Raw genomic sequence first — 23,654 nt, forward strand, 5'->3', positions numbered from 1 at the left:
TATTCGTTTATATGTAGGTATACGTCCAATAATAATTTCTAGCAAATCATTTAATTTAGCATGATTGCATAATATTACATTCAAAGATGAAACGATCGATACTTGTGTCGCTTGCTGGAGAGCTCTTTTGTAGCGTCAAAATTCGAAGCCGGCGAGATTTTGCCGCTGTCACCGCGTGATACGACAACGCAGATTCCCGAAAAGGAGCAGGACGTAACCGCGAGCCGGAAATGTGTAAGCGCGATCGCGAAATTTCCAGTTTGTTTTCGAACCCTACCCTGCTCGCGCGCGTATCGATTCGTGAACGTTCTCGAAAGTCCGCGACAGATTCGCCGGCCGGCACATCGAGCACATTCGCAGCCGGCTCGCCCTACGCGCATGCGCGCGTCGCGCCCGGTTGCCACGGCTATAAAACAGAAAAACACGCGGCGCGCTTCGCGGTCCGCGGACGACAGAAAACGATCGCGAGTGTAATCAGTGCGAATCATCAATCAAAGCCATTCAAGGGATTCAAGGCGAATCCGTTGCTAGACAGCGAACCACACAGCCAACCGGCTTGACGACAAGTCATCTCATCTTATCGGCGATATTTCGCTTGAGATATATTTCTCACGTCTCTTTCGAGTCTTTCCTGAGGAAAAAGAAGAAGGAATCAGCATGTCTCTGGTACCGTTGTTGTTCTCCGACTGGTGGGAAGACCTAGAGTATCCGCACCGGCTCTTCGACCAGAACTTCGGCCTGGGCATTCACCCGGATCAACTGACGCATCCGAACATCGTCGAGCGTTTCGCGCTGCCGCAACGCGACGGGCGTCTACGTGCGTCACCCTTGGCCTATTACCGGCCCTGGGGCGAGCTGTTGCGCAGCAGGGAGGACGGCGGCATGTCCACCGTCAAGGCGGACAAGGACAAGTTCCAGGTGATCCTGGACGTGCAGCAGTTCAAGCCGGAGGAGATCAATGTCAAGGTCGTGGACAAGAGCGTGGTGGTCGAGGCCAAGCACGAGGAGAAGCAAGACGAGCACGGCTGTATCTCACGGCAGTTCGTCCGCAAGTACATGATACCGGAACAGTGCGATATCGATCAGGTGACATCGAGCCTGTCGTCCGACGGCGTCCTGAGCATCACCGCGCCCAGGAAGGACCAGCCGAAGCTGCAGAACGAGCGGGCGATCAAGATCCAGCACACCGGCAAGCCGGCGATCCAGGAGAAAGCGCAAGAAAAGGCGCAGGAGAAGGCTCAGGGGAAGAAGAAGTAAAGAGTAGTGCCGCGCAAACGTATAAAAAAAGACTTAATCGTATGTAACGTGTATACATTATACAATGTGTGTTTCTATGAAACATTCTTATATTTTATGTTCATTGTGTAGTATTCTTAACGTTCACCGAAACGCCTGCCGGTGTCGGCTGAGAGTGTCAGTCTGAGGCTGATATCGCAACGGTGTGACGAACTAAACGAGCTCAGGGACATGTTGAAGCTGGCGTCGCTGGCGATCAGGCGTTGCGAGAATCCGTCACCCCCTGTCAACAAGGACGACTTCCAGGTGGTGCTTCTTTGAAGTATTAACTGTTCATATTGTGCATCAAATCAATATTATGTTCCTGTGTATAATCCTACGGACATGCGATAGATCTATCGACCGTTAGAGATGTATGAACTTGATATCGGTCTATTTTGCAAATTAGTCCCTGTGTGTGATATGATTGAAGTTACGATTACTTTTATACGAGGGCGTTTCTAAGTCCATACAATGCATTTATTTAAAGATTATTCATTTAATTAATTATTTTTAAAGGACTGTCAATTGAACCAATAATATTTACTACTCCTAAATTAACTATGCTATCATAAATTAGAAAACATAACTTTTAATTTCATAAATTGCTCCATTTTTTATTTTTTATTGAAATCGTTTTCTGTGCTGGAGTAGCTGAACTTTCACAATAAGATAGGATAGATGAGCTAGGATGTATTTATTATTAGGTGTACTCGAATAAAGATCCTATAGTTAGTGTTAGGTGAAAAGAAGTACAAAGTTTTTGTTTTTATCTGGAACATAGAAAATTAATGATTGTAAAACTAATGTAAGACTGCGATTATTTTTCAAATACATATAGGGATTTTTTCTTTAATTATGATGGTGTCATTTTATCACCCTATTGAACTTACCACTTCCTTATTCCTTTATCTCATTGATATAGTCACGTTTATCATTGTACACATATTTATGTTCGAGAAGTTTTCTATGAAGTAACTTATTCTACGCGTTATTTTAGAACCATAAGATGTCTTTATTCTTTAGCTTATATTTATAAACGATTGAGAAAGGAGAACTTAATCTTACGAAGCAAAAAATGGATAACAAAACTGCTTGATTAGTTTCAAATTGAATTTAAGAAAATGTTCAGTTAATCGTAACGATATGTGATACAAAAAATTAAAAAGTTACAGTAAATATATAAATCTCTTCTTTCCCTCGTTTCCTTCTGTATACCGATGTCGATTAGAAGAAAATTAAAAAACTTGTGTACGACAAAGTTTTATTACATAAAGTTAAAATCTAATTACAAAGATACAAAATTTCTACATACTAAATTACACATGTACTTATAGAAATTCTATATACATATATTATTTTTATAACGTTGTAATTATATTAAATTTAACTGTCATAAGGTCATAACAAAGCAGAAATTTTCCTACACTTCATATATGTATACAAACTGTAACGTACATACATGATAATCTAACAGCGTTCTGAAATTTATTAGTTTATTATCCTCTGTACAGTTTCTTTTATTTCTGACTCAATTTCTGACTCGACTTCTTTTAGCAGTTAGTTTATTGTCAGCTTCTTAGATTCTTATATTTCAAGGTTACATATCTTCCACTTGATATGCCGACTGGCACTCAAGTAGTCTCGATGTTAATGACTCTTTTAGTGCCATGATGGTCAAGACTGATCTTTCTCAAGACATAGGCCCATATTCTCAACTATATTTTATCAACCCGGATAGCACACGTCTGAAAGATGTCTTTTAGACACGTATATCTAAAAGATGTCTAAAAAATGTTTTTACGATGTCTTTTAAACATGCGTGTTATCTGGGTAGTCTTCATGAAAATGTGCACATCTCCCTGAATGTACGATTGACAAAAAAGATGAAAAGAGGAAAGAGCCATTATGCAGATACCTATTGTGTAAATCTGAAAACTATTCGTTTTACTTACTCCATAGGGTACTTTTCATGAAATATAGCAAAATATATATTTGGGCATTGAAAAGAACGAGAAACGTAAGTAGAAAATGTGCAAGTAAAGCAAACGGGTATATATAAGCGTGCAATGTGGATATTATAATAATGTAATATGTGTTGATTGAACTAAAAATGTACAAATTTTGCTGTCATTGAAGGCAAGAGAATTTTATTCAAAGAAAAAAATTCAAATTGAAATTTCGCAAATTTGTTCCGATATATCCACTCATCATTTGATGCGGACTGCGTTAGTCTTTTGTTAATTATATTAGAAGTCATTAGAAAATTAAACAAATTTAATAAACTTTATTATCCAAATATTTCTTTTCAAATGTCTCGTTTTCTTGAAAAAACCGCGGTAGAAATGATTCATCCTGTACTGTTCTAAAAAATATTCGATATTTTATAACACGCTTTGTTTCACGTGAATGACGAACGTTCAGCGTTCATGAGTACGTGTTGTCGAATGATCAAGGACTTTTCAAAGTGTTCATGAGCGAAAATATTTAGATAACGATTCAAATATAATGTTTCTTGGCAAGTTTCTGCAGATAAGAATATTAATGATGTGTATTATTTTTGTTGTCATTTTATTATTTCTTACGCCTAGCATTCTAGCGCATTGAACTTCAATATTTTATATTACTTTTTTTTAAATACATAAGAAAATCAACGTATATATAAATCTTAGTTAATATAATATATATAAATATCATAAATAAATCGTTATGGAACTTCACGTAAATTCGCAACTATTGACGTGCAATCGACAATGCAATTTTCTGACCAAACTTGCATGTTTGTTTTCTATTCTTTGTACGTACGATGATGGATGAAAAGTGTTATAATTGCGTGATATTGTTAAACAAATGGTAATTTCCGTAACACCTTTGCTCATTCAATCATCGTGTTCACTTTGCACGTCATCTCGATTCATTTAACCGTCAAATATGAGTGAATTGCGTTATATTTTTCTGTGTTACGTGCCTCAATTTCGTTCTTCAAAAATGTTCTTTTTTAATAGATGCCAACCTCCCTTTTTCAGTTTTGATCTTTTTAAATCTGCACAAAATCTTTAATACATATATATAGCCTATTGAGATGAAACAGATTATTAATGAAACATTTGTTATGATGTATAAACGACCTGAGCATGTATTATACCCTGTGGAAGTTTTCTGACATATGCGAGAAGATAAATCGATGGAGATTGGAGATTCTTAACTACGCCGAAGTTCGAACCAAATACAGCTATCGACAAACAGCAGAAAGGGACAATTGAGCACATCTCCGTTCATTCAACCGTTTATTGTGCGGATAGAGGGTTGAGCAAATTGGCGGAGGATCTATTTTAACTACGAGAGTGCAACTTCCATCCGCGGTAATTTTTCGAAGCCCTGCAATGTCATGGAATGTACCTCCCCAGTCTCCCCACCCAGGCCGAAAACCGCCTGACATAAATAGCGGTCGCAACGACGGACGGACCCGTGTCAGTTGTTGAAATTCCTGTGCGAGTACGCGAGGCATTGCTGGGCATTGCATCCTACCCAAGCACGCTAGTCTCTTCGACGAAGCTGTAAAATCGAGATAATCGATTCGTACAAGCAAGTAGAGAACTCATCGACGACGTCATGTATCTCCTGCCGCTGATGTTCTCGAATCTCCATCTGGGCCTGGACGCACCCGTCGGCTCGCTGAACCTAAATCTCGGTAAACCGAGCTTTGTCCGACCGAAAGACTTTACCTCTCGCGTTCCCGATCGCTACTACCCGACCGCCAGTTTCGAGCGCGAGGTACTGGACTTCGTCAGACCCTGGGCTGACCTAGGGGCGGACCTCGGGGCGAACCTGCTTAAAGCTGGGCTGAAAGTGCTGAACAATAGGCATCAGCAACAATATCACGTCCCCGATCACGTGATCAAGGACAGGAATCACACAAACATTGACGACAACGTCTTCAAGATAACCCTACCTATGAACCCTATATATGAGGTCAACGTCGAGGTGGTGGATCGTTCGTTGGTCGTCGAGGCGTTCGAGCCGACGAAAGACAACGGCAACGTCTTTACCCGGCAGTTCGTCAGAAAATATATGCTACCCAGTCGCGCTCAAGTGGACCAGATAAAGGCCACGAAAGACGACGGCTTCCTGATAGTCACGGTGCCGTTGAAGCCGAAGGATGAGAAAGTGATCAAGATCGAGCAGACTGGAAAGCCGGCCGTTTCTCCTAACAGCCAGAAAGAGGCTGGCGAGCCCGAAACGGTCCCGGCCCGCCCGGCCGTCGAGAGGAAGTCGGAGGACAACGAGGTATACTTAGATCGGGAGGAAGTGACGGCGACGCAGGCACAGGAAGCAGGACCAAAGCCCGAAAAACGATAGACTGAATTACGGAATCTTTTTTTCCGTTCTATGTGATACCTAATTTTGCACCCGTAATTTTGTTGTTTTACACTTTGCACTTACTCCTACAAAACTACGTTCCTCGCTCTGTTGGCTATAACTATAATACATTCCTTATTGTATTGTAGTTACATTGTATAGTATATTATACTTTTTTTTAATTGTATATATATTGCCGATTATGAGATGCTTAGTGCCATATTATCCATCCTTGAGAGAAATATAGTTGTGTGTGTTTTTATATTGATGATAAAATAAACGGGTTTTTATCAGCATCCGTTATTATTTAGTTCCTTTATATCGTTCAGATAATGTTATGTTTGATCAGTTTGATTAATAGAAATCATATTTACATAATACAAAAAAAATATACGCGCATATTCCTACATAATTTTTCTTATACATTTACACTGAGTATTTTTAAACTGCTAATAATCGGATTGTTCGTTTTCGCTGCACTTCTGAACTAGTGCAACATAGTGCAATGAGTTAGAATGAAACAAATATATTTTCTTTTATTTTAACTTTTTGCATTAGGTCAGAAGTGCAACGAAAACGAACAGGCCTCACGATAACGTTTCAGAGAATTCGAATTTCTAAAAAAAAAGGATTAATAGAAATTGCTTGCTATATCAAATTTCAACCCAATAGCTTACGGTAAATAAGAAGAAACGCAATTGAGCGCATCTCGCATCTCCCTTTGTCTATCAATAGAAAAAAAAAGGCAGTCGAGTGTATGTGTCCGTTGGCTATTAATTACTGACTGCAGTAAATACGCAGAAGCAGCGAGAAGGCTCTACTACTCTACTCTATACTAAACGAAAATAGAACGCAGATATAGTCTCTAAGGTGCGACTCTCCGTAGGTCCTTACCCCGCAGATTTACTAGAGTTCGTTCTATAAATATCGTTTTGTCGAGGTCAAGTTAAGCTTGCTTGCGATATGGATGCTTCATTAGCTGAGTCATATAACTGCTCATCGAGAATAATAATTAAAATAATGTTCACACGATACATATTTTTAATAAATTTTAAATATACAGATTTCTCTGCTGCAAGTAAAAAATCTAACAATATCATTTAAGAATAGAGTTAGATAATAACAAAAAAGAAGACCCAAGATATATTTACGAGATAGAATATCTTCGGGATATCTTTTGGACGTCTTTTTGTTATGCATGCTATGTGGGGAATGCGAGAAACATGAAACGATATTTCTAAAAGTTTTTAAAATTTGCTTGACTGTGATGAAAAATAAGATGAGAAATCATTTAATTCACGATGGTTATCGTGCCAATGATATGCTAATCGTTCTATCGTTAAGTAATATATTTGTAGAAAAAGATTTTATTTGTAGAAAAATCTAGGAGGAATCCGAGAATTTTTTAATACTTTATTTATGCAACAATTGTTTCGTCTGTGAAATAATTCGACATCTGCAGTTGGATCATTTAAAATTTAAGAACGATAATCGATTTGGTACTTATTTATTATACGAGCGCCACTTTCAATTTTTTTTCTACTTGAAAGCAATTAATCTATTTACACTATTTGTTGAAATAATGACAAGAAAATTTAGTTATATATTTTAGAAGTGGCGACCGTATTATGAATAAGTACCATCGATTCCATTTATTTGTTAGTCTAGATAGACTTCTAGACTCCAACATCACCTTGATACTTATCATTATTTTATCTGCTTATTATTTGGTGCACACATATGCTTTGCAAACAGTGCCACGTAACTGTCTATATAATGACAGGAAAAATCCAGAAGAGTCGCTTTAGCGATGAGGCGTTTTATTAGGTCATATCGATTCGAAAAGTGTAATAAAATAAAACAGCTGTTACTGCCGAATTAAATTTCGGGTATTTTCGTATTTCTGCGATTGACTCGATAATATTCAGCAGTCGAACAGAGATTCTCTCTCTCTCTCTCTCTCTCTCTCGCCGCACTGTTTATGTACGGACCCAAGGACATCGCAGCGAGATTAAACGATTATTTTGACAAATATTCGCTGGTCTCCAGGTAGCAAAACATTCTCGACTTACAATTAGAAAACTGTGTTTTAAATTGTTTCTTTTTCCCGTATAATTATTTAAACAATCTCATCGACTAAAATGTTTAACTTCTAAAAATATATTTTAACCCTATTCGCTCCAACGTTTTTTCCGCCCTAATATTCCTCCAGCCATGCACTTTCGAGTCCCACGCGTTTTTCAAAATGTTAATAGCTTTGAAAAATTCTCCAAAAATTATTATAATATCTTTGTACCTTCGACTAAAAATCAATGTAAAGAAAATTTGGAAATCATTTATTTAAATATTTTTTTACAACAATTATATGTTGACAAACACACGTTACGACTCGTTTTACTTAAAAAATCATAACTCACGAACAAATTGACGAAGCTTAATGAACCAAAACGCAAATTAAAGCTAAAAGTAGTGCAAATGAGAAAAAAAATATGAGATAATTATTAATTAAATAGGAATACTTAATTTCGTCGCCGCAAATTTGGTAATTTTTAAATGGTACAGAAGGACTTAGGATGCCAGAAAAAGAATTTCTGAATAAGGAAAGACGAATTTGGATGTGAAAAACATTTTTTACTTAAAAAAATTATATTTTTTATAATTATTTTTATTTTTTTATATCGCGTGATTTATCGTGAACAATCGTAGCAATATCGAATCCTGTGGTCTTCACATATTGGTTTTTTACATTTTGCGCAGCAGTACAAAGTTTTTTTATTTCTGTTATATTCGCAGACAGAACATCTTTTACGTTTCTCTAGTTTGTCATTGTTGTTAACTGGAATGTCTGTTTCTGACAAAATATTGTTAATATCTCTGATAACTGCCACATGCAACCCACTTATGTTTTTTCGATTGTGTAAGTGTGGAGTTATCAGTGACATTGTTAGCTCTTTTAGAAAAGTTCTCCTGTTTTCTATGTTATGGAGTACATTAAAATTATAAAGAATAAAACTATTAACAGATGCTTGGTCTAGCATACCCATAAAGAATCTCAATGGCCACCTCCTTGTTTTTCTCGCACAACTAAAAAACGCACAACATTGGTCGAAGACATCTGTACCTGCTTTCGTACTGTTATAAAATTCAACTAATTCAGGCTTTCCGGAAATTTCATTGATTTTGCATGAGTTGTGTAATGATGATAATATTAGTACAACTTTATTCTTCTTTGGACACCAAGACATGAGAACATTAGTACCATCGTAACCGCAACGGACGGTTCCAACCGATGCTGTGCGTTTAAAATTTTCTGGGATTTGTCTCTTATTTTTTTTTATAGTTCCAACCATTGTAAGATTATAATCTTTATACATTTTCTTGAAAATTTCGATGGAACTGAACCAGTTGTCGCATGTTACATTTCTATTACTGTGATAAATAGGCTCACATAACTTTCGAACATAATAACTCGGAATTTTTTCATTGGCAGGGGGATTTACTCTCCCTGCATACGGAATCGCGTTATATAAATAGTAAGTTTTTGCATCATTTAGTGTTACAATTTTTATACCATAGCGATCTGGTTTACTCTTCATGTAGACTTTAGAAGAAAATCTACCACGATATCCCAATAATTGTTCATCAACGGTCAAAAATTCTGAAGGAGTATAATTTGTTTGGCAATTATTGATGAATATATCCCAAATTTCTCGAACAGCTGCTAATCCATCTGTTCGTCTTCTTTCCGCACGAGTAGTCTTATCGTCAAAGCGCAAACGAGCCGATATAAATTCGAATCTTCTTACATTCATTGCTGCTCTATAAACAGAGCTACCAAACTCGTATGACCACAACTCAGTAATGCCGATTCGATTATCATTCTTCAAACCGGAGAAATATAACAGACCGAGAAATGCTTTTAATTCCACCATATCCAAATGTCTTTGATACGATTCGTTAGCGGTACCGTGTTCCGTATGATACTTGTCAATCTCGATATTTGTATACTTCAGTATTACCTCTACAAGATTGTCACTAAACAACGTTGACCAACATTCTAATGGAGAATTGGCAACTCTCGCATGACTTATCGCACCAGGTAGATGCACCACCAACCTTGACCGACGACCGCGCGTCTCAGGTAGAGATAAAGACCATCGATATTTATCTTTACCGTAAATAATGCGACGCCTTCTCGCCGTGGAAGTTGATGCTTCAGGCTCCGTTGTCTCCTCTTCCGAGTCCTGCTCCGATTCATCTCCCTCTTCGAATTCGAGCTCGTCAGCTTCCTCTTCAGTATTTGAGTCATCTTGTTCTTCTAAAGCATCTAGTTCCTCGTCGCTGTCGTCTTCGCCGAAATACGAAACCGGCTCGTGGCGTCGCAATCTCCTCGCCACCTCTTCCGCCTGCCTCTGATTGTGAGCCATAATAGTCCTCTGTGGAATGTCAAATTAACAATAAAAATATTTTAAATACGCTTATTGTATATAAAAATACATTTTTATAGAAAAGAAATCCTCACTTACCTTTCACACAACACTCACGTAATCCTCCAAATCCTCCAACCATGCACTTTCGTGTCCCACCACGTAATCCTCCAACCATGCACTTTCGTGTTCCACCGAGATTTGGATTGTTTACCGTTTCGAAACCAAATGAGCTGCGGCTCTGAGGTTTCTGCCTTATATTCCCCACCACAATAACTTTTTTCCGGCGTGGTGGGGATTCTCCGACGATCATTTGTTTTCCGGGAAAAACGACTGTTAGAAATTCGTGGGACACGAAAGGCATGGTTGGAGCGAATAGGGTTAATTTGACAGAATAATTTATTATTATTCACTATATATTAACGCAACAAGCGCGCATATAATAATTAGATCAATAATAATAATAGAAATAATAATAAATACATTATATGCATTGATAATAATAAAAATAAAATCGTCAGCTGTAGGTGTAAAAATGCAAGTGTAAAGAGAAACGTTTAAAAGACAAAAGTAGTAAAAAGATGTGATCTCTTTCAGCCTTCAGAAATTTGTTAAAACGTTCGTTAAAATGTTCGTTTAAACGTTTTGTACTTTTATCACTTGCCGTGACAAGTAATCGCGCACTTCCGTAGAAGCAAATATTCTAGAAACATTGAATTGCGCACATACAGCGCACGTATAAGAATAGAATTGTTGCCCAGACTTTCGTTAAAAAAAAAAAAATAATAATCTGCAACACACAATTGAACAAAATCTGTTGCGTCATTAACCCAGTTCTTTTATACTTTTATAGCATTGACTTATTTGTTTATATGTATACGTCCAATGATAATTTCTAGCAAATCATTTAATTTAACCAGAATAGATTCGAGAAGTGAATCCGTTGCATGATTGCATAATATTACATTCAATCAGTCTCTAATTTGATTGAATAATTAAAGTGAAAAACCTATCGTTCGTATCCGCTTTTATTAAAATGAATCAAAATTTTTTATAATATCAAATAATTCATTAACAGTCGCAGTCTTTCAAAATAAAAAGTTTCAGCTTTTTTTAGCATATCCGTTTTACGATTCATGCATTCTAGATAAAACGTCGTAATTTCTCGATCAGACCAGCGCGCGGCGCGGCGTAATTTCTCGATCAGCTGATCGAAAATGTCATTTATTTTTGCCTGAGATCTTTTAGGTCTTATGTCCCTTAGATTTCTTGGATCTCATATCCCTCAGATCTCTAAAAAAAAAACGACCCTTTATGATTACTCCACTGTGAAAAATCGAAACCGGTATATTTCCGTTGAATTCAACTACCGGCGTCTATTGTCGCGAAGGTCTCGTCATTCACTCTCTTTGTGGCGTCGAAATTCGAAGCCGGCGAGATTTTGTCGCTAAGTCACCGCGTGATACGACAACGCAGATTCCCGAAGGGGAGCAGGACGTAACCGCGAGACAGAAATGTGTAAGCGCGACCGCGAAACTTCCAGTTTGTTTTCGAACCCTACTCTGCTCGCGCGCGTATCGATTCGTGAACGTTCTCGAAAGTCCGCGACGGATTCGCCGGCACATCGAGCACATTCGCAGCCGGCTCGCTCTACGCGCGTGCGCGCGTCGCGCCGGGTTGCCACGGCTATAAAACACGCGGAACACGCCGTGGACGACAGAAAACGATCGCAAGTGTGATCAGTGCGAATCAAAGCCATTCAATTATTCAAAGCGAATCCGTTGCTAGATAGCGAACCACAGCCAACCGGCTTGACGACAAGTCATCTCATCTTACCAGCGATATTTCGCTTGAGATATATTTCTCACGTCTCTTTCGAGTCTTTCCTGAGGAAAAAGAAGGAATCAGCATGTCTCTGGTACCGTTGTTGTTCTCCGACTGGTGGGAAGACCTAGAGTATCCGCACCGGCTCTTCGACCAGAACTTCGGCCTGGGCATTCACCCGGACCAACTGACGCATCCGAACATCGTCGAGCGTTTCGCGCTGCCGCAACGTGACCGACGTCTACGTGTGTCACCCTTGGCCTATTACCGGCCCTGGGGCGAGCTGTTGCGCAGCAGGGAGGACGGCGGCATGTCCACCGTCAAGGCGGACAAGGACAAGTTCCAGGTGATCCTGGACGTGCAGCAGTTCAAGCCGGAGGAGATCAATGTCAAGGTCGTGGACAAGAGCGTGGTGGTCGAGGCCAAGCACGAGGAGAAGCAGGACGAGCACGGCTGGATCTCGCGACAGTTCGTCCGCAAGTACATGATACCGGAACAGTGTGATATCAATCAGGTGACATCAAACCTGTCGTCCGACGGTGTCCTGAGCATCACCGCGCCCAGGAAGGACCAGCCGAAGCTGCAGAACGAGCGGGCGATCAAGATCCAGCACACCGGCAAGCCGGCGATCCAGGAGAAAGCGCAAGAAAAGGCGCAGGAGAAGGCTCAGGAGAAGAAGAAGTAAAATGTAGAGCCGCGCGAACGTATAAAAAAAAGCCTTAATCGTATGTAACGTGTATACATTATACAGCGTGTGTTTCTGTGAAAACGTTCTTATATTTTACGTTCGTTGTAGTATTCTTAACGTTCACCGAAACGACTGCCGGTGTCGGCTGAGAGTGTCAGTCCGAGACTGATACCGCAACGGTGTGACGAACTAAACGAGCTCAGGGACATGGTGAAGCTGGCGATCAGGCGTTGCGTGAATCCATCGCCCGCCATCAGCAAGGATGACTTCCAGGTGGTGCTTCTTCGAAGTATTAACTGTTCATATTGTTCGTTAAATCAATATTATGTTCCTGTGTATAATCCTACGGACGTGCGATAGATCTATCGACCGTTAAAGACGTACGAACTTGATATCAGTCTATTTTGCAAGTTAGTCCCTGTAATATGATTAAAGTTACGATTACTTATATACGAGGGTGTTTCTAAGTTCGTATAATCCATTTATTTAAAGATTATTCATTTAATTAATTATTTTTAAAGGACTCAATTGAACCAATAATATTTACTACTCCTAAATTAACTACTATCTTATAAATTAGGAAACATGACTTCTAATTTCAGAAGTGCTCCATTTTTTATTTTTTATTGAAATTTAGTTTTATCGATTTCTGTGCTGGGCTAAAACAGAAGAATTACTACTGAAATTCTATCATGAACTTTCACAATAAGATAGAATAGATGAGCTAGGATGTATTTATTATTAGGTGTACTCGAATAAAGGTCCTATAATTAGAGTTAAGTGAAAAGAAGTATAAAATTTTTGTTTTTGTCTGGAACATAGAAAATTAATAATTGTAAAACTGATGTAAGACTGCGATTATTTGTCAAATATAAGGATTTTTTTTTTAATTATAATGGTGTCATTTTATTACCTTATTGAACTTACCACTTCCTGATTCCTTTATCTCGTTAATATATGTATAGTCACGTTTATCATTGTACACATATTTATTTTCGAGAAATTTTCTATGAAGTAACTTATTCTACGCATTATTTTAGAATGATAGGATGTCTTTATTTAGCTTATAATTTATTTTTCTTTAGCAAAAGCTTTGATAAGTGTCAAAAATCTTCGAATTAAAGTAATTAAACGATTGAGAAAGGACAACTTAATCTTACGAAGCAAAGAATGCTTGATAACAAAACTGCTTGATTAGTTTCAAATGGAGTTTAAGAAAATGTTCAGTTAATCGCAACGATATGTGATACAAAAAATTAAAAAGTTACAGTAAATATATAAATCTCTTCTTTCCCTCGTTTCCTTCTGTATACCGATGTCGATTAGAAGAAAATTAAAAAACTTGTGTACGACAAAGTTTTATTACATAAAGTTAAAATGTAACTAAAAAGGTACAAAATTTCTACGTACTAAATTACACATGTACTTATAGAAATTCTATGTACATATATTATTTATAACGTTGTAATTATATTAAATTTAACTGTCATAAGGTCATAACCGAGGTCATAACAAAGCAGAAATTTTCCCACAATTCATATATGTATACAAACTATAACGTACATACATGATAATCTAACAGCGTTCTGAAATTTATTAGTTTATTATCCTCTGTACAGTTTCTTTTATTTCTGACTCAATTTCTGACTCGACTTCTTTTAGCAGTTAGTTTATTGTCAGCTTCTTAGATTCTTATATTTCAAGGTTACATATCTTCAACTTGATATGCCGACTGGCACTCAAGTAGTCTCGATGTTAATGACTCTTTTAGTGCCATGATGGTCAAGACTGATCTCTCTCAAGACATAGGTCCATATTCTCAACTATCTTTTATCAACCCGGATAGCACACGTCTGAAAGATGTCTTTTAGACACGTATAATATATAAAATGTCTAAAAAATGTTTTTACAATGTCTTTTAAACATTCGTGTTATCTGGGTAGTCTTCATGTACCGAATGTACGACTCCCTGAATGTACGATTGACAAAAAAAAATGAAAAGAGGAAAGAGCCATTATGCAGATGCGTATTGTGTAAATCTGAAAGCTATTCCTTTTACTTATACTCCATAGGGTTCTTTTCATTAAATTTAGTAAATATATATTTGGGCATTGAAAAGAACGAAAAACGTAAATAGAAAATGTGCAAGTAAAGCAAACGGATATATATAAGCGTGCAATGTGGATATTAATAATGCAATATGTGTTAATTGAACTGAAAATGTACAAATTGTGCTGTCATTGAAGGCAAGAGAATTTTATTAAAAAAAAAAAAAAAAAAAAAAACTACAAATTGAAATTTCGCAAATTTATTCCGATATATCCACTCATCATTTGATGCAAACTGCGTTAGTCTTTTGTTAATTATATTAGAAGTAATTAGAAAATTAAACAAATTTAATAAACTTTATTATCCAAATATTTATTTCTTTTCAAATGTCTCGTTTTTTTGAAATGATTTATGTTGAGACCGCGGTAGAAATGATTCATCCTGCAATGAGTTCTAAAATATTCGATATTTTATAACACGCTTGTTGCACATGAATGACGAACGTTCAGTTCATAAGTACGTGTTGTCAAATGATCAAGGACTTTTCAAAGTGTTCATGAGCGAAAATATTTAGATAACTATTCAAATATAATGTTTCTTAGTAAGTTTCTGCAGATATATATAAGGATATTAATGATGTGTATAATTTTAGTTGGCATTTTATTATTTCTTACGCCTATATAGCATTCTAGCGCATTGAACTTCAATATTTCATATTACTTTTTTTTAAATACCTACATAATAATAAGAAAATCAACGTAAATCTTAGTTAATATATATAAATATTATTAAAAAATCGTTATAGAACTTCACGTAATTCGCAACTATTGACGTGCAATCGACAATGCAATTTTCTGACCAAACCTGCATGCATGTTTGTTTTCTATTCTTTGTACATACATACGATGATGTATGAAAAGCGCTATAATGGCGTGATATTGTTAAACAAATGATAGTTTCCGTAACACCTTTGCGCATTCATAATCATCGTGCGTTCACTTTGCACGTCATCTCGATTCATTTAATCGTCAAATGTGAGTGAATTGCGTCATGCTTTTCTGTGTCACTGACGTGGCTCAATTTCGTTCTTCAAAAATGTTCTTTTTTAATAGATGCCAACCCCTCCCTTTTTCAGTTTTGACCTTTTTAAATCTGCACAAAATCTTTAATACATTCTATTGAGATGAAACTGATTATTAATAAAATTTTTGTTGATATATAAACGACACCTGAGCATGTATTATATCCTGTGGAAGTTTTCTGACATATGCGAGAAGATAAATCGATGGAGATTGGAGATTCTTAACTACGCCGAAGTTCGAACCAAATAGCTATCGACAAACACGTCGACGTGTTTCGCGTGTAGACACGGACGACACGTTTTAACATGTTCGGACGTGTTCCGCCCGAACGAAAAAATTTTTTAAAGTATAGCGACTGATACTGTCTTGCAATTGCCTTTTAGACTTCGCCACTCAACCGTATAGTAACCAAACAGTGAAAAACACTGGCCGTATTGACCTCGTACTAGAGGCAGGAGCCATTAAACCTAAGAAGAAGAAGAAGAAGAAGTGGAAAGATTACAGTGGTGGAGGATCTATTTTAACTACGATAATGCAGCTTCCATCCGCGATAATTTCTCGAAGCCCTGCAATGTCATGGAATGTACCTCCCCAGTCCCCCCACCCATGCCGAAAACCGTCTGACATAAAATAGCGGTCGCAACGACGGACCCGTGTCAATTGTTGAAATTCCTGTGCGAGTACACAAGGCATTGGATCCTACGCAAGCAGCGGGTAGCACGTAGCACGCGCTGGTCTCTTCGACGAAGCTGTGAAATCGTGATAACCGATTCGTGTAAGCAAGTAGAGAACCCATCGACGACGTCATGGGTTTGTTCCTCCTGCCGCTGTTGTACAGCCAAATGCATCTGGTCCTGGCCGCACCCGTCAGCTCGCTGGACCGACCGGAAAACTTAACCTCTCGTATAGACCTCATCGATAGCGACAACCGGCGCTACATACGGGACTATCCCTGGTGGACGTACACCGCGCCGAGACCGTATTATATGCTTATGGCCAGTTACGCGGGCATTGACGACAATGAATTCTACATCGCCCTACATATGCATAGGGAGACGTACAAACCGGAGGAGATCACCGTCAAGGTGGTGAACCGTTCTGGTCATCGTTGGGTGGTCATCGAGGGCAAGCACGAAACGACGATAGACGACGTCGTTTCCCGGCAGTTTGTCAGACGATTTCTGCTACCCGATAGAGCTGAAGTGGACCTGATGAAGGCCACGTTCTCGAGCGACGGCCGGGTCCTGGATATCACGATGCCGTTGAAGCCGAAGGATTTGAGTGATGAGACTGATGATAGAGTGTTCGAGATCGAGATCGAGTAGACTGGAAAGCCGGCCGTTCCTCCTAACAGCCAGAAAGAGGCTGGCGAGTTCGAGAAACGGTCCCGGCCGTCGAGAGGAAGTCGGAGGACAACGAGGTATACGTTCGGGAGGAAGTGACGGCCACGCAGGCACAGGAAGCAGGACCGAAGCCCGAAAAATGATAGACTGAATTACGGAATCTTTTTTTTCCGTTCTATTTGATACGTAATTTTGCATACGTAATTTGGTTGTTTTACACTTTGCACTTACTCCTACAAAACTACGTTTCTCGCTCTGTTGGCCAGAACTATAATACATTTCTTATTGTATTGTAGTTACATTGTATAGTATATTATACTTTTTTTAGTGTATATATATTACCGATTGTGCTAAGTGCCATACTAATCCATCCTTGAGAGAAATTTAGTTGTGTGTGTTTTTATATTGATGATAAAATAATTTTCTTTTATTCTAAGTTTTATTGGACTAGTTCAGAAGTGCAACGAAAACGAACAGGCCTAACGATAACGATTCAGAGAATTCGAATTTCTAAAAAAAGGATCAATAGAAATTGCTTGCTGTAGCAAATTTCACTGCAATAGCTTACGGTAAATGAAGGAAAAACGCAATTCAGCGCATCCTGAATGTAGGATAAGGATCAATGATTGGTATTCACAGTCGGTTCTTATATTTAAGACCATCTTAAGTACAATATTAAGGTGTCATGAACCAATCACAGAGCCGTATTAGCATCTTAAGATTCTTAAGACATTATACTTAAGACCGTCTTGAAATAAGAATCGACTATAAATTCCGGCCAATGATCTAATTGCGTAACACTTTTAGACTAAATTTTTTGAAAATGTTTGTCGTTTAAAATGCCTGTCCGTTTTATACCTCTGTAATAGGCTTTTAATCAATTTGTAAATAGAAAAGTTGCGAGGAAAAAAATTTTCTATCGAAAGAAACGTTTTTGTTGTAAACTAATTCTTAACAAAATTAAATGAAATCAGATACCAAAATTTACAGTTTATGTTCTAATTTTTATTTATATTAATATGAATAAATAATTAAAGATTTTAATGCAATATTTTGTCTGATACTCTTCATGTTCTTGGATAGAAAAAAAATAAAATCTTTAAAAAAATCCTTTCATAAAAGAAGAGACAAAATAATTAGCATGACATCTAAAAAAAACTTTCACCACCAATTTTTTTATCTTATCAATTAAAGGTTAAAATCTATTATTTCTTTTTCATAATTGTTTGAATTTTTTAAACAATCTCATCGACTAAAATGTTTAACTACTTAAAAATATATTTAATTTGACAGAATAATATATTATTATTCACTATATATTAAAACGCAACATGCGCGCATATAATAGTTAGATCAATAATAATAATAGAAATAATAATAGATACATTATATGCATTGATAATAATAAAAATAAAATCGTCAGCTGTAGGTGTAAAAATACAAGTGTAAAATCAGAGAAACGTTAAAAAAACAAAATTAGTAAAAAAATGTAATCTCTTTCAGCCTTCAGAAATTTGTTAAAATGTTCGTTAAAATGTTCGTTTAAACGTTTTGTATTTTTATCACTTGACAGGTAATCGCGCACTTCCGTAGAAGCAAATATTCTAGAAACATTGAATTGCGCACATACAGCGCACGTATAAGAATAGAATTGTTGCCCAGACTTTCGTTTAAAAAAAAATAATCTGCAACACACAATTGAACAAAATCTGTTGCGTCATTAATTAACCCAGTTCTTTTATAGCATTGACTTATTTGTTTATATGTATACGTCCAATGATAATTTCTAGCAAATCGTTTAATTTAACTAGAATAGATTCGAGAAGTGAATCCGTTGCATGATTGCATAATATTACATTCAATCAGTCTCTAATTTGATTGAATAATTAAAGTGAAATTAAAGTGAAAAACCTATCGTTCATATCCGCTTTTATTAGAATAAATCAAAATTGTTTATAATATCAAATAATTCATTAACAGTCGCAGTCTTTCGAAATCAAAAGTTTCAGCTTCTTTTAGCATATCCGTTTTACGATTCATGCATTCGAAATAAAACGTCGTAATTTCTCGATCAGACTGGCGCGTGGCGCGGCGTAATTTCTCGATCAGCTGATCGAAGCTTCTCGACCAGACTGATCGAAAATGTCATTTACTTTTGCCTGAGAACTCCCTTAAATCTCATGTCCCTCAGATCCATACAAAAACGACCCTTTATGATTACTCTACTGTAAAGAATCGAAACCGGTATATTTCCGTTGAATTCAACTACCGGCGTCTATTGTCGCGAATTAACGGTCTCGTCATTCACTCTCTTTGTAGCATCGAAATTCGAAGCCGGCGAGAATTTTGCCACTTTCAAGTCACCGCGTGATACGGTAACGAAGATTCCCGAAGGGGAGTAGGACGTAACCGCGAGCCGGAAATGTGTGAGCGGCAAGCGCGATCGCGAAACTTCGAGTTTGTTTTCGAACCCTACCCTGCTCGCGCGCGTATCGATTCGTGAACGTTCTCGAAAGTCCGCGACAGATTCGCCGGCCGGCACATCGAGCACATTCGCAGCCGGCTCGCCCTACGCGCATGCGCGCGTCGCGCCCGGTTGCCACGGCTATAAAACTCGCGGCGCACGCCGTGGACGACAGAAAACGATCAACGCGAGTGTGATCAGTGCGAATACTGCGAATCAAAGCCATTCAAAGCGAATCCGTTGCTAGACAGCGAACCGGCTTGACGACAAGTCATCTCATCTTACCGGCGATAATTCGCTCGAGATATATTTCTCACGTCTCTTTCGAGTCTTCCCTGAGGAAAAAGAAGAAGGGGTCAGCATGTCTCTGGTACCGTTGTTGTTCTCCGACTGGTGGGAGGACCTGGAGTACCCGCACCGGCTCTTCGACCAGAACTTCGGCCTGGGCATTCACCCGGACCAACTGACGCATCCGAACATCGTCGAGCGTTTCACGCTGCCGCAACGTGACCGACGTCTACGTGTGTCACCCTTGGCCTATTACCGGCCCTGGGGCGAGCTGTTGCGCAGCAGGGAGGACGGCGGCATGTCCACCGTCAAGGCGGACAAGGACAAGTTCCAGGTGGTCCTGGACGTGCAGCAGTTCAAGCCGGAGGAGATCAACGTCAAAGTCGTGGACAAGTGCGTGGTGGTCGAGGCCAAGCACGAGGAGAAGCAGGACGAGCACGGCTGGATCTCGCGGCAGTTCGTCCGCAAGTACATGATACCGGAACAGTGCGATATCGATCAGGTGACATCAAACCTGTCGTCCGACGGTGTGCTGAGCATCACCGCGCCCAGGAAGGACCAGCCGAAGCTGCAGAACGAGCGGGCGATCAAGATCCAGCACACCGGCAAGCCGGCGATCCAGGAGAAGGTGCAGGAAAAGGCGCAGGAGAAGGCTCAGGAGAAGAAGAAGTAAAAAGTGGAGCCGCGCGAACGTATAAAAAAAAAAAGACTTAATCGTATATAACGTGTATACATTATACCGTGTGTGTTTCTTGAAACGTTCTTATATTTTATGTTCATTGTAGTATTCTTAACGTTCAAGTGTATTGTTCCTTTCTTACGTAAGGTCAGAAACATTCATGTGTTTGCATTTATCTTTTTCTTTTTTCTTTTTGTGAGATAATGGAATAAATCGAATAAATTATTCCAGTGAAACTGAAATCGAGTGTCTTGATCTTTCATGTCCCTTTGATCTATCCTATTCCATATTTCCTGGAGAGGATCTCCTACTAGAAATTGTATTAACGGAATTAGTGTAGTAATTAGTGTATAGTGTTGGATTAGACAGGATAATCGGATTATCAGTGAGTTAACAGTAATAAGCTAGTAAGCAAGAGATGTAAATTGAAGAGTACTTTTCGAATGCTGAAAGTTCGTTTAAGGTATTTGACGTGAAGTATTTGAAATGACAATTCGTAATAGTAACATATAATTCATAATTCGTAATAATCAAGTTTGATAATGTACATTGTCTTTATTTTATTTATTTTCTCTCTGATCTTGAGGTCACACAGTGCCTGTGTGCTTTAATTCATAATATAGTGACATATAATTCATAATTCGTAATAATCAAGTTTGATAATCTACATTGTCTTCATTTTATTTATTTTCTTCCTCAGTTTGATCTTGACAGTGCCTATATGCTTTAACCGTCTTATCATTGTATTTGAAATGACATGATTCGCATAATATAATGACATGTAATTTATAATTAATGATAATTAAGCTTGATAATGTGATATCGTCTTTATTTTATTTTCTTTCTCAGTTCATAGATCCTTTCATGTAGAATTAACTCTATGCATTTGAAAATAAAAGGATAACTGGATAATGCAGGATAAATTCAAGTTTCGCTGGAATTGTATAGGAAGCATAAAAATAATCATCTGTCAGGTGGTGACAGTTATTTCGTGACAGTCGAGACGAAGATGAGTTTTAGGATTTTGGTAGGGGCCGAACGACAGAGAAGACCTTATTTAACATAGCTCTGTCTGTATTTTATTCCTCTGTCTTATTCCTTCTAGATTATTCTAGAATCTTCTCGAAAAATCCCTGCTGATCGTCACAAAAGAGAGATTACAGAGACCTCTCTTGGAAAGAGTAGCGAATCACGGATAAAGCGAGCCTATAGGCTGTACTGTTATCTACATCCGTTTTAGGATTGACAATGTGTATCTATTTTTGCCACTGTCGATAAAAGTATATCTCGAATTATCAACGTGACAAATATATCATAAGATAATATAGATTCAGAATTTAAAGCAATCCATCAGTAACTGTATTCTGTATTCAAAAGTCTATTTCTATTCAACTTATATTATTGTGTATGCGGAATAAAAAGCTGTTCCCATTATCTCTCTAATAAATAATACATATATGTTTAATTTAAAAGTAGAAGCTAAATTTAGTAGCACACACAATATGTACGTTTTAAATTTTTCATTTTATTGCGTAATGGCAATGCAATATTTTAATGGACATTAGGATTTAAAAAATATATAATGCCCAAGTAGTTATAGATTATGCTATTTCATACGTTTGTTAGAAAGAAAATCAAATATATATCAAAGAGATGCGACTGACATTTTATCATATAGACATATACAATATACGTCTATATGCATTTTATACTTTCAACCTATAGACGTAACAAAAAAGTAGCAAACGCTATTATTTCGCATACGTAAATCTAAATAATTTTTATTTTCTCTCAATGTATCGTACGAATTCAAATTAATTAATAATTAATAACGATTAATCAATATAGTAATTAATAAATGAATATTTTCAGACTCTTGTACGAGTTTATAATTTAATTATTGCTGTGCAACATGGAACGATAATCCAGATAAGTCACGCATCTGGTGTGACAAGATGAGTAGATTACGAATAACCAAAACGATCGCGAGTCAGACAATCTGTATGGCGAATCTGTAAATAATCCCGAAACACCGACAAATCGCGTAGAGACAGACACGTAAGAAGAATCCCCTACGTTGGCAGTTGCACGACAATCGGCAGTCGGTCGAAAATAATAGGCGGATGAGACGGTGCGGTGGTGTGAGTGGACACTTCTGGTCTCGAGTCGAGCGCGCAAAACGCGGAGAGACAGCCTGAGGTCAGGGAAAGGGGATGGAGCGTGCTTATCGTGCATCGTCTCCGACTACCCCGCGGGACCTCACCTCTTCCTCGGCTCTACTTCGACACTCCCCGATCTCTCAACCACCTTTCTCCCTCTCTTTCACCCTTTCCTCTCCTCCGGGTTTCCGCACTCCTCCCTGTACCGAAAGCGCCTCCAGCTGACGTTCGCGGAAAAAAAAGAAAAAAGAAGCAAGAGAACGCGTATGTTGCGAAACGTGTGTGTCTCGTTCGAATTTCGCTACTAATTAATAAGAAATGCGATGCGGGAAGGATCGTCGAAAGAAGAAACAATTAAGAGGAAACGTCTAATTACAAGCGTATTTCTCGGGAGATGCTTTACAGCTCTCATATCTCGTCTTTCTTCTTTTTTTTCTTTTCTTTTTGGTCTCTGACGAGACGCATTTCTTTCGTTTCAGTTTCCGTCTTTTGGGGACTTTCTGTCGGAGTCATCGCTGTGCCGAACATTTGACACAACGATGCTTCAAATGATGTCACGAAACCTTTGACGTAATCACTCTCTTAACCGAGCGATATCTGAGAGCTTCTGCCAGCACTTGTGATCGATTTTGCCGTCGTTCACCGAGCCATCGATAGTTACATGCGACGATAATCTTTCTTCGCGATACTTCCTTTTTACGCCATCAATATACGTAATCTGTGTTTCCAATTAATCAGAAAGAATTACGCTGTTTAACTTTGTTTTTTTTGCTCAACTAACAGGATAATAAAATTCTCTTGGCACAGATATCTCTTATTTTTCCATCAAATTTTATTCTTAAGTGATTTTTTTATTTCACATAATAAGACTCATATACGCAAGTGTAATTCACAAAATTCTTCTTATTCACAATTCTATTCACAATTCTTATTCACAATTCTTCTTATGGAAGTACATGTCAGTTAGACATGCACTGACGTTCCAAACACGGAGACGCACAGAATGAAAGTTGTTCT

At 38.0% G+C, this 23,654-nt stretch overlaps 5 protein-coding genes across 5 annotated transcripts; 4 read left to right on the forward strand and 1 right to left on the reverse strand.

Annotated features, from left to right (window-relative positions):
• The first annotated feature begins 418 nt into the window (after positions 1-418).
• On the forward strand, positions 419-2,131 carry LOC139819840 (protein lethal(2)essential for life-like). Its single transcript, XM_071789599.1, has 2 exons — positions 419-1,296; positions 1,369-2,131. Exon 1 carries the CDS (start codon positions 658-660, stop codon positions 1,255-1,257), a length of 600 nt encoding a protein of 199 aa, XP_071645700.1. The 5' UTR covers positions 419-657; the 3' UTR covers positions 1,258-1,296; positions 1,369-2,131.
• A 2,599-nt stretch (positions 2,132-4,730) lies between these two features.
• On the forward strand, positions 4,731-5,922 carry LOC139812187 (uncharacterized). Its single transcript, XM_071776843.1, has one exon. It carries the CDS (start codon positions 4,888-4,890, stop codon positions 5,632-5,634), a length of 747 nt encoding a protein of 248 aa, XP_071632944.1. The 5' UTR covers positions 4,731-4,887; the 3' UTR covers positions 5,635-5,922.
• Positions 5,923-8,052: 2,130 nt separating this feature from the next.
• Positions 8,053-10,970, reverse strand: LOC139819845 (piggyBac transposable element-derived protein 4-like). Its single transcript, XM_071789614.1, has 2 exons — positions 10,161-10,970; positions 8,053-10,070 (listed from the first exon to the last, which is right to left on the reverse strand). Exon 2 carries the CDS (start codon positions 10,059-10,061, stop codon positions 8,322-8,324), a length of 1,740 nt encoding a protein of 579 aa, XP_071645715.1. The 5' UTR covers positions 10,062-10,070; positions 10,161-10,970; the 3' UTR covers positions 8,053-8,321.
• Positions 10,971-11,747: 777 nt separating this feature from the next.
• On the forward strand, positions 11,748-13,463 carry LOC139819855 (protein lethal(2)essential for life-like). The gene is made up of 2 exons (XM_071789619.1): positions 11,748-12,610; positions 12,682-13,463. The coding sequence occupies exon 1, from the start codon at positions 11,971-11,973 to the stop codon at positions 12,568-12,570; it is 600 nt and encodes a 199-aa protein (XP_071645720.1). The 5' UTR covers positions 11,748-11,970; the 3' UTR covers positions 12,571-12,610; positions 12,682-13,463.
• Positions 13,464-19,642: 6,179 nt separating this feature from the next.
• LOC139819868 (protein lethal(2)essential for life-like) lies at positions 19,643-20,720 on the forward strand. The gene has a single exon (XM_071789628.1). It carries the CDS (start codon positions 19,873-19,875, stop codon positions 20,470-20,472), a length of 600 nt encoding a protein of 199 aa, XP_071645729.1. The 5' UTR covers positions 19,643-19,872; the 3' UTR covers positions 20,473-20,720.
• The last annotated feature ends 2,934 nt before the right edge of the window (positions 20,721-23,654 follow it).

This window comes from Temnothorax longispinosus, chromosome 1 (genome assembly GCF_030848805.1).
Source record: "Temnothorax longispinosus isolate EJ_2023e chromosome 1, Tlon_JGU_v1, whole genome shotgun sequence".
Classification (NCBI taxonomy): domain Eukaryota; kingdom Metazoa; phylum Arthropoda; class Insecta; order Hymenoptera; family Formicidae; genus Temnothorax; species Temnothorax longispinosus.

Coding starts and splice junctions, on each gene's coding strand:
- LOC139819840 (XM_071789599.1), top strand. CDS start 658: ATGTCTCTGGTACCGTTGTTGTTCTCCGACTGGTGGGAAGACCTAGAG.
- LOC139819845 (XM_071789614.1), bottom strand. CDS start 10,061: ATGGCTCACAATCAGAGGCAGGCGGAAGAGGTGGCGAGGAGATTGCGA.
- LOC139819855 (XM_071789619.1), top strand. CDS start 11,971: ATGTCTCTGGTACCGTTGTTGTTCTCCGACTGGTGGGAAGACCTAGAG.
- LOC139812187 (XM_071776843.1), top strand. CDS start 4,888: ATGTATCTCCTGCCGCTGATGTTCTCGAATCTCCATCTGGGCCTGGAC.
- LOC139819868 (XM_071789628.1), top strand. CDS start 19,873: ATGTCTCTGGTACCGTTGTTGTTCTCCGACTGGTGGGAGGACCTGGAG.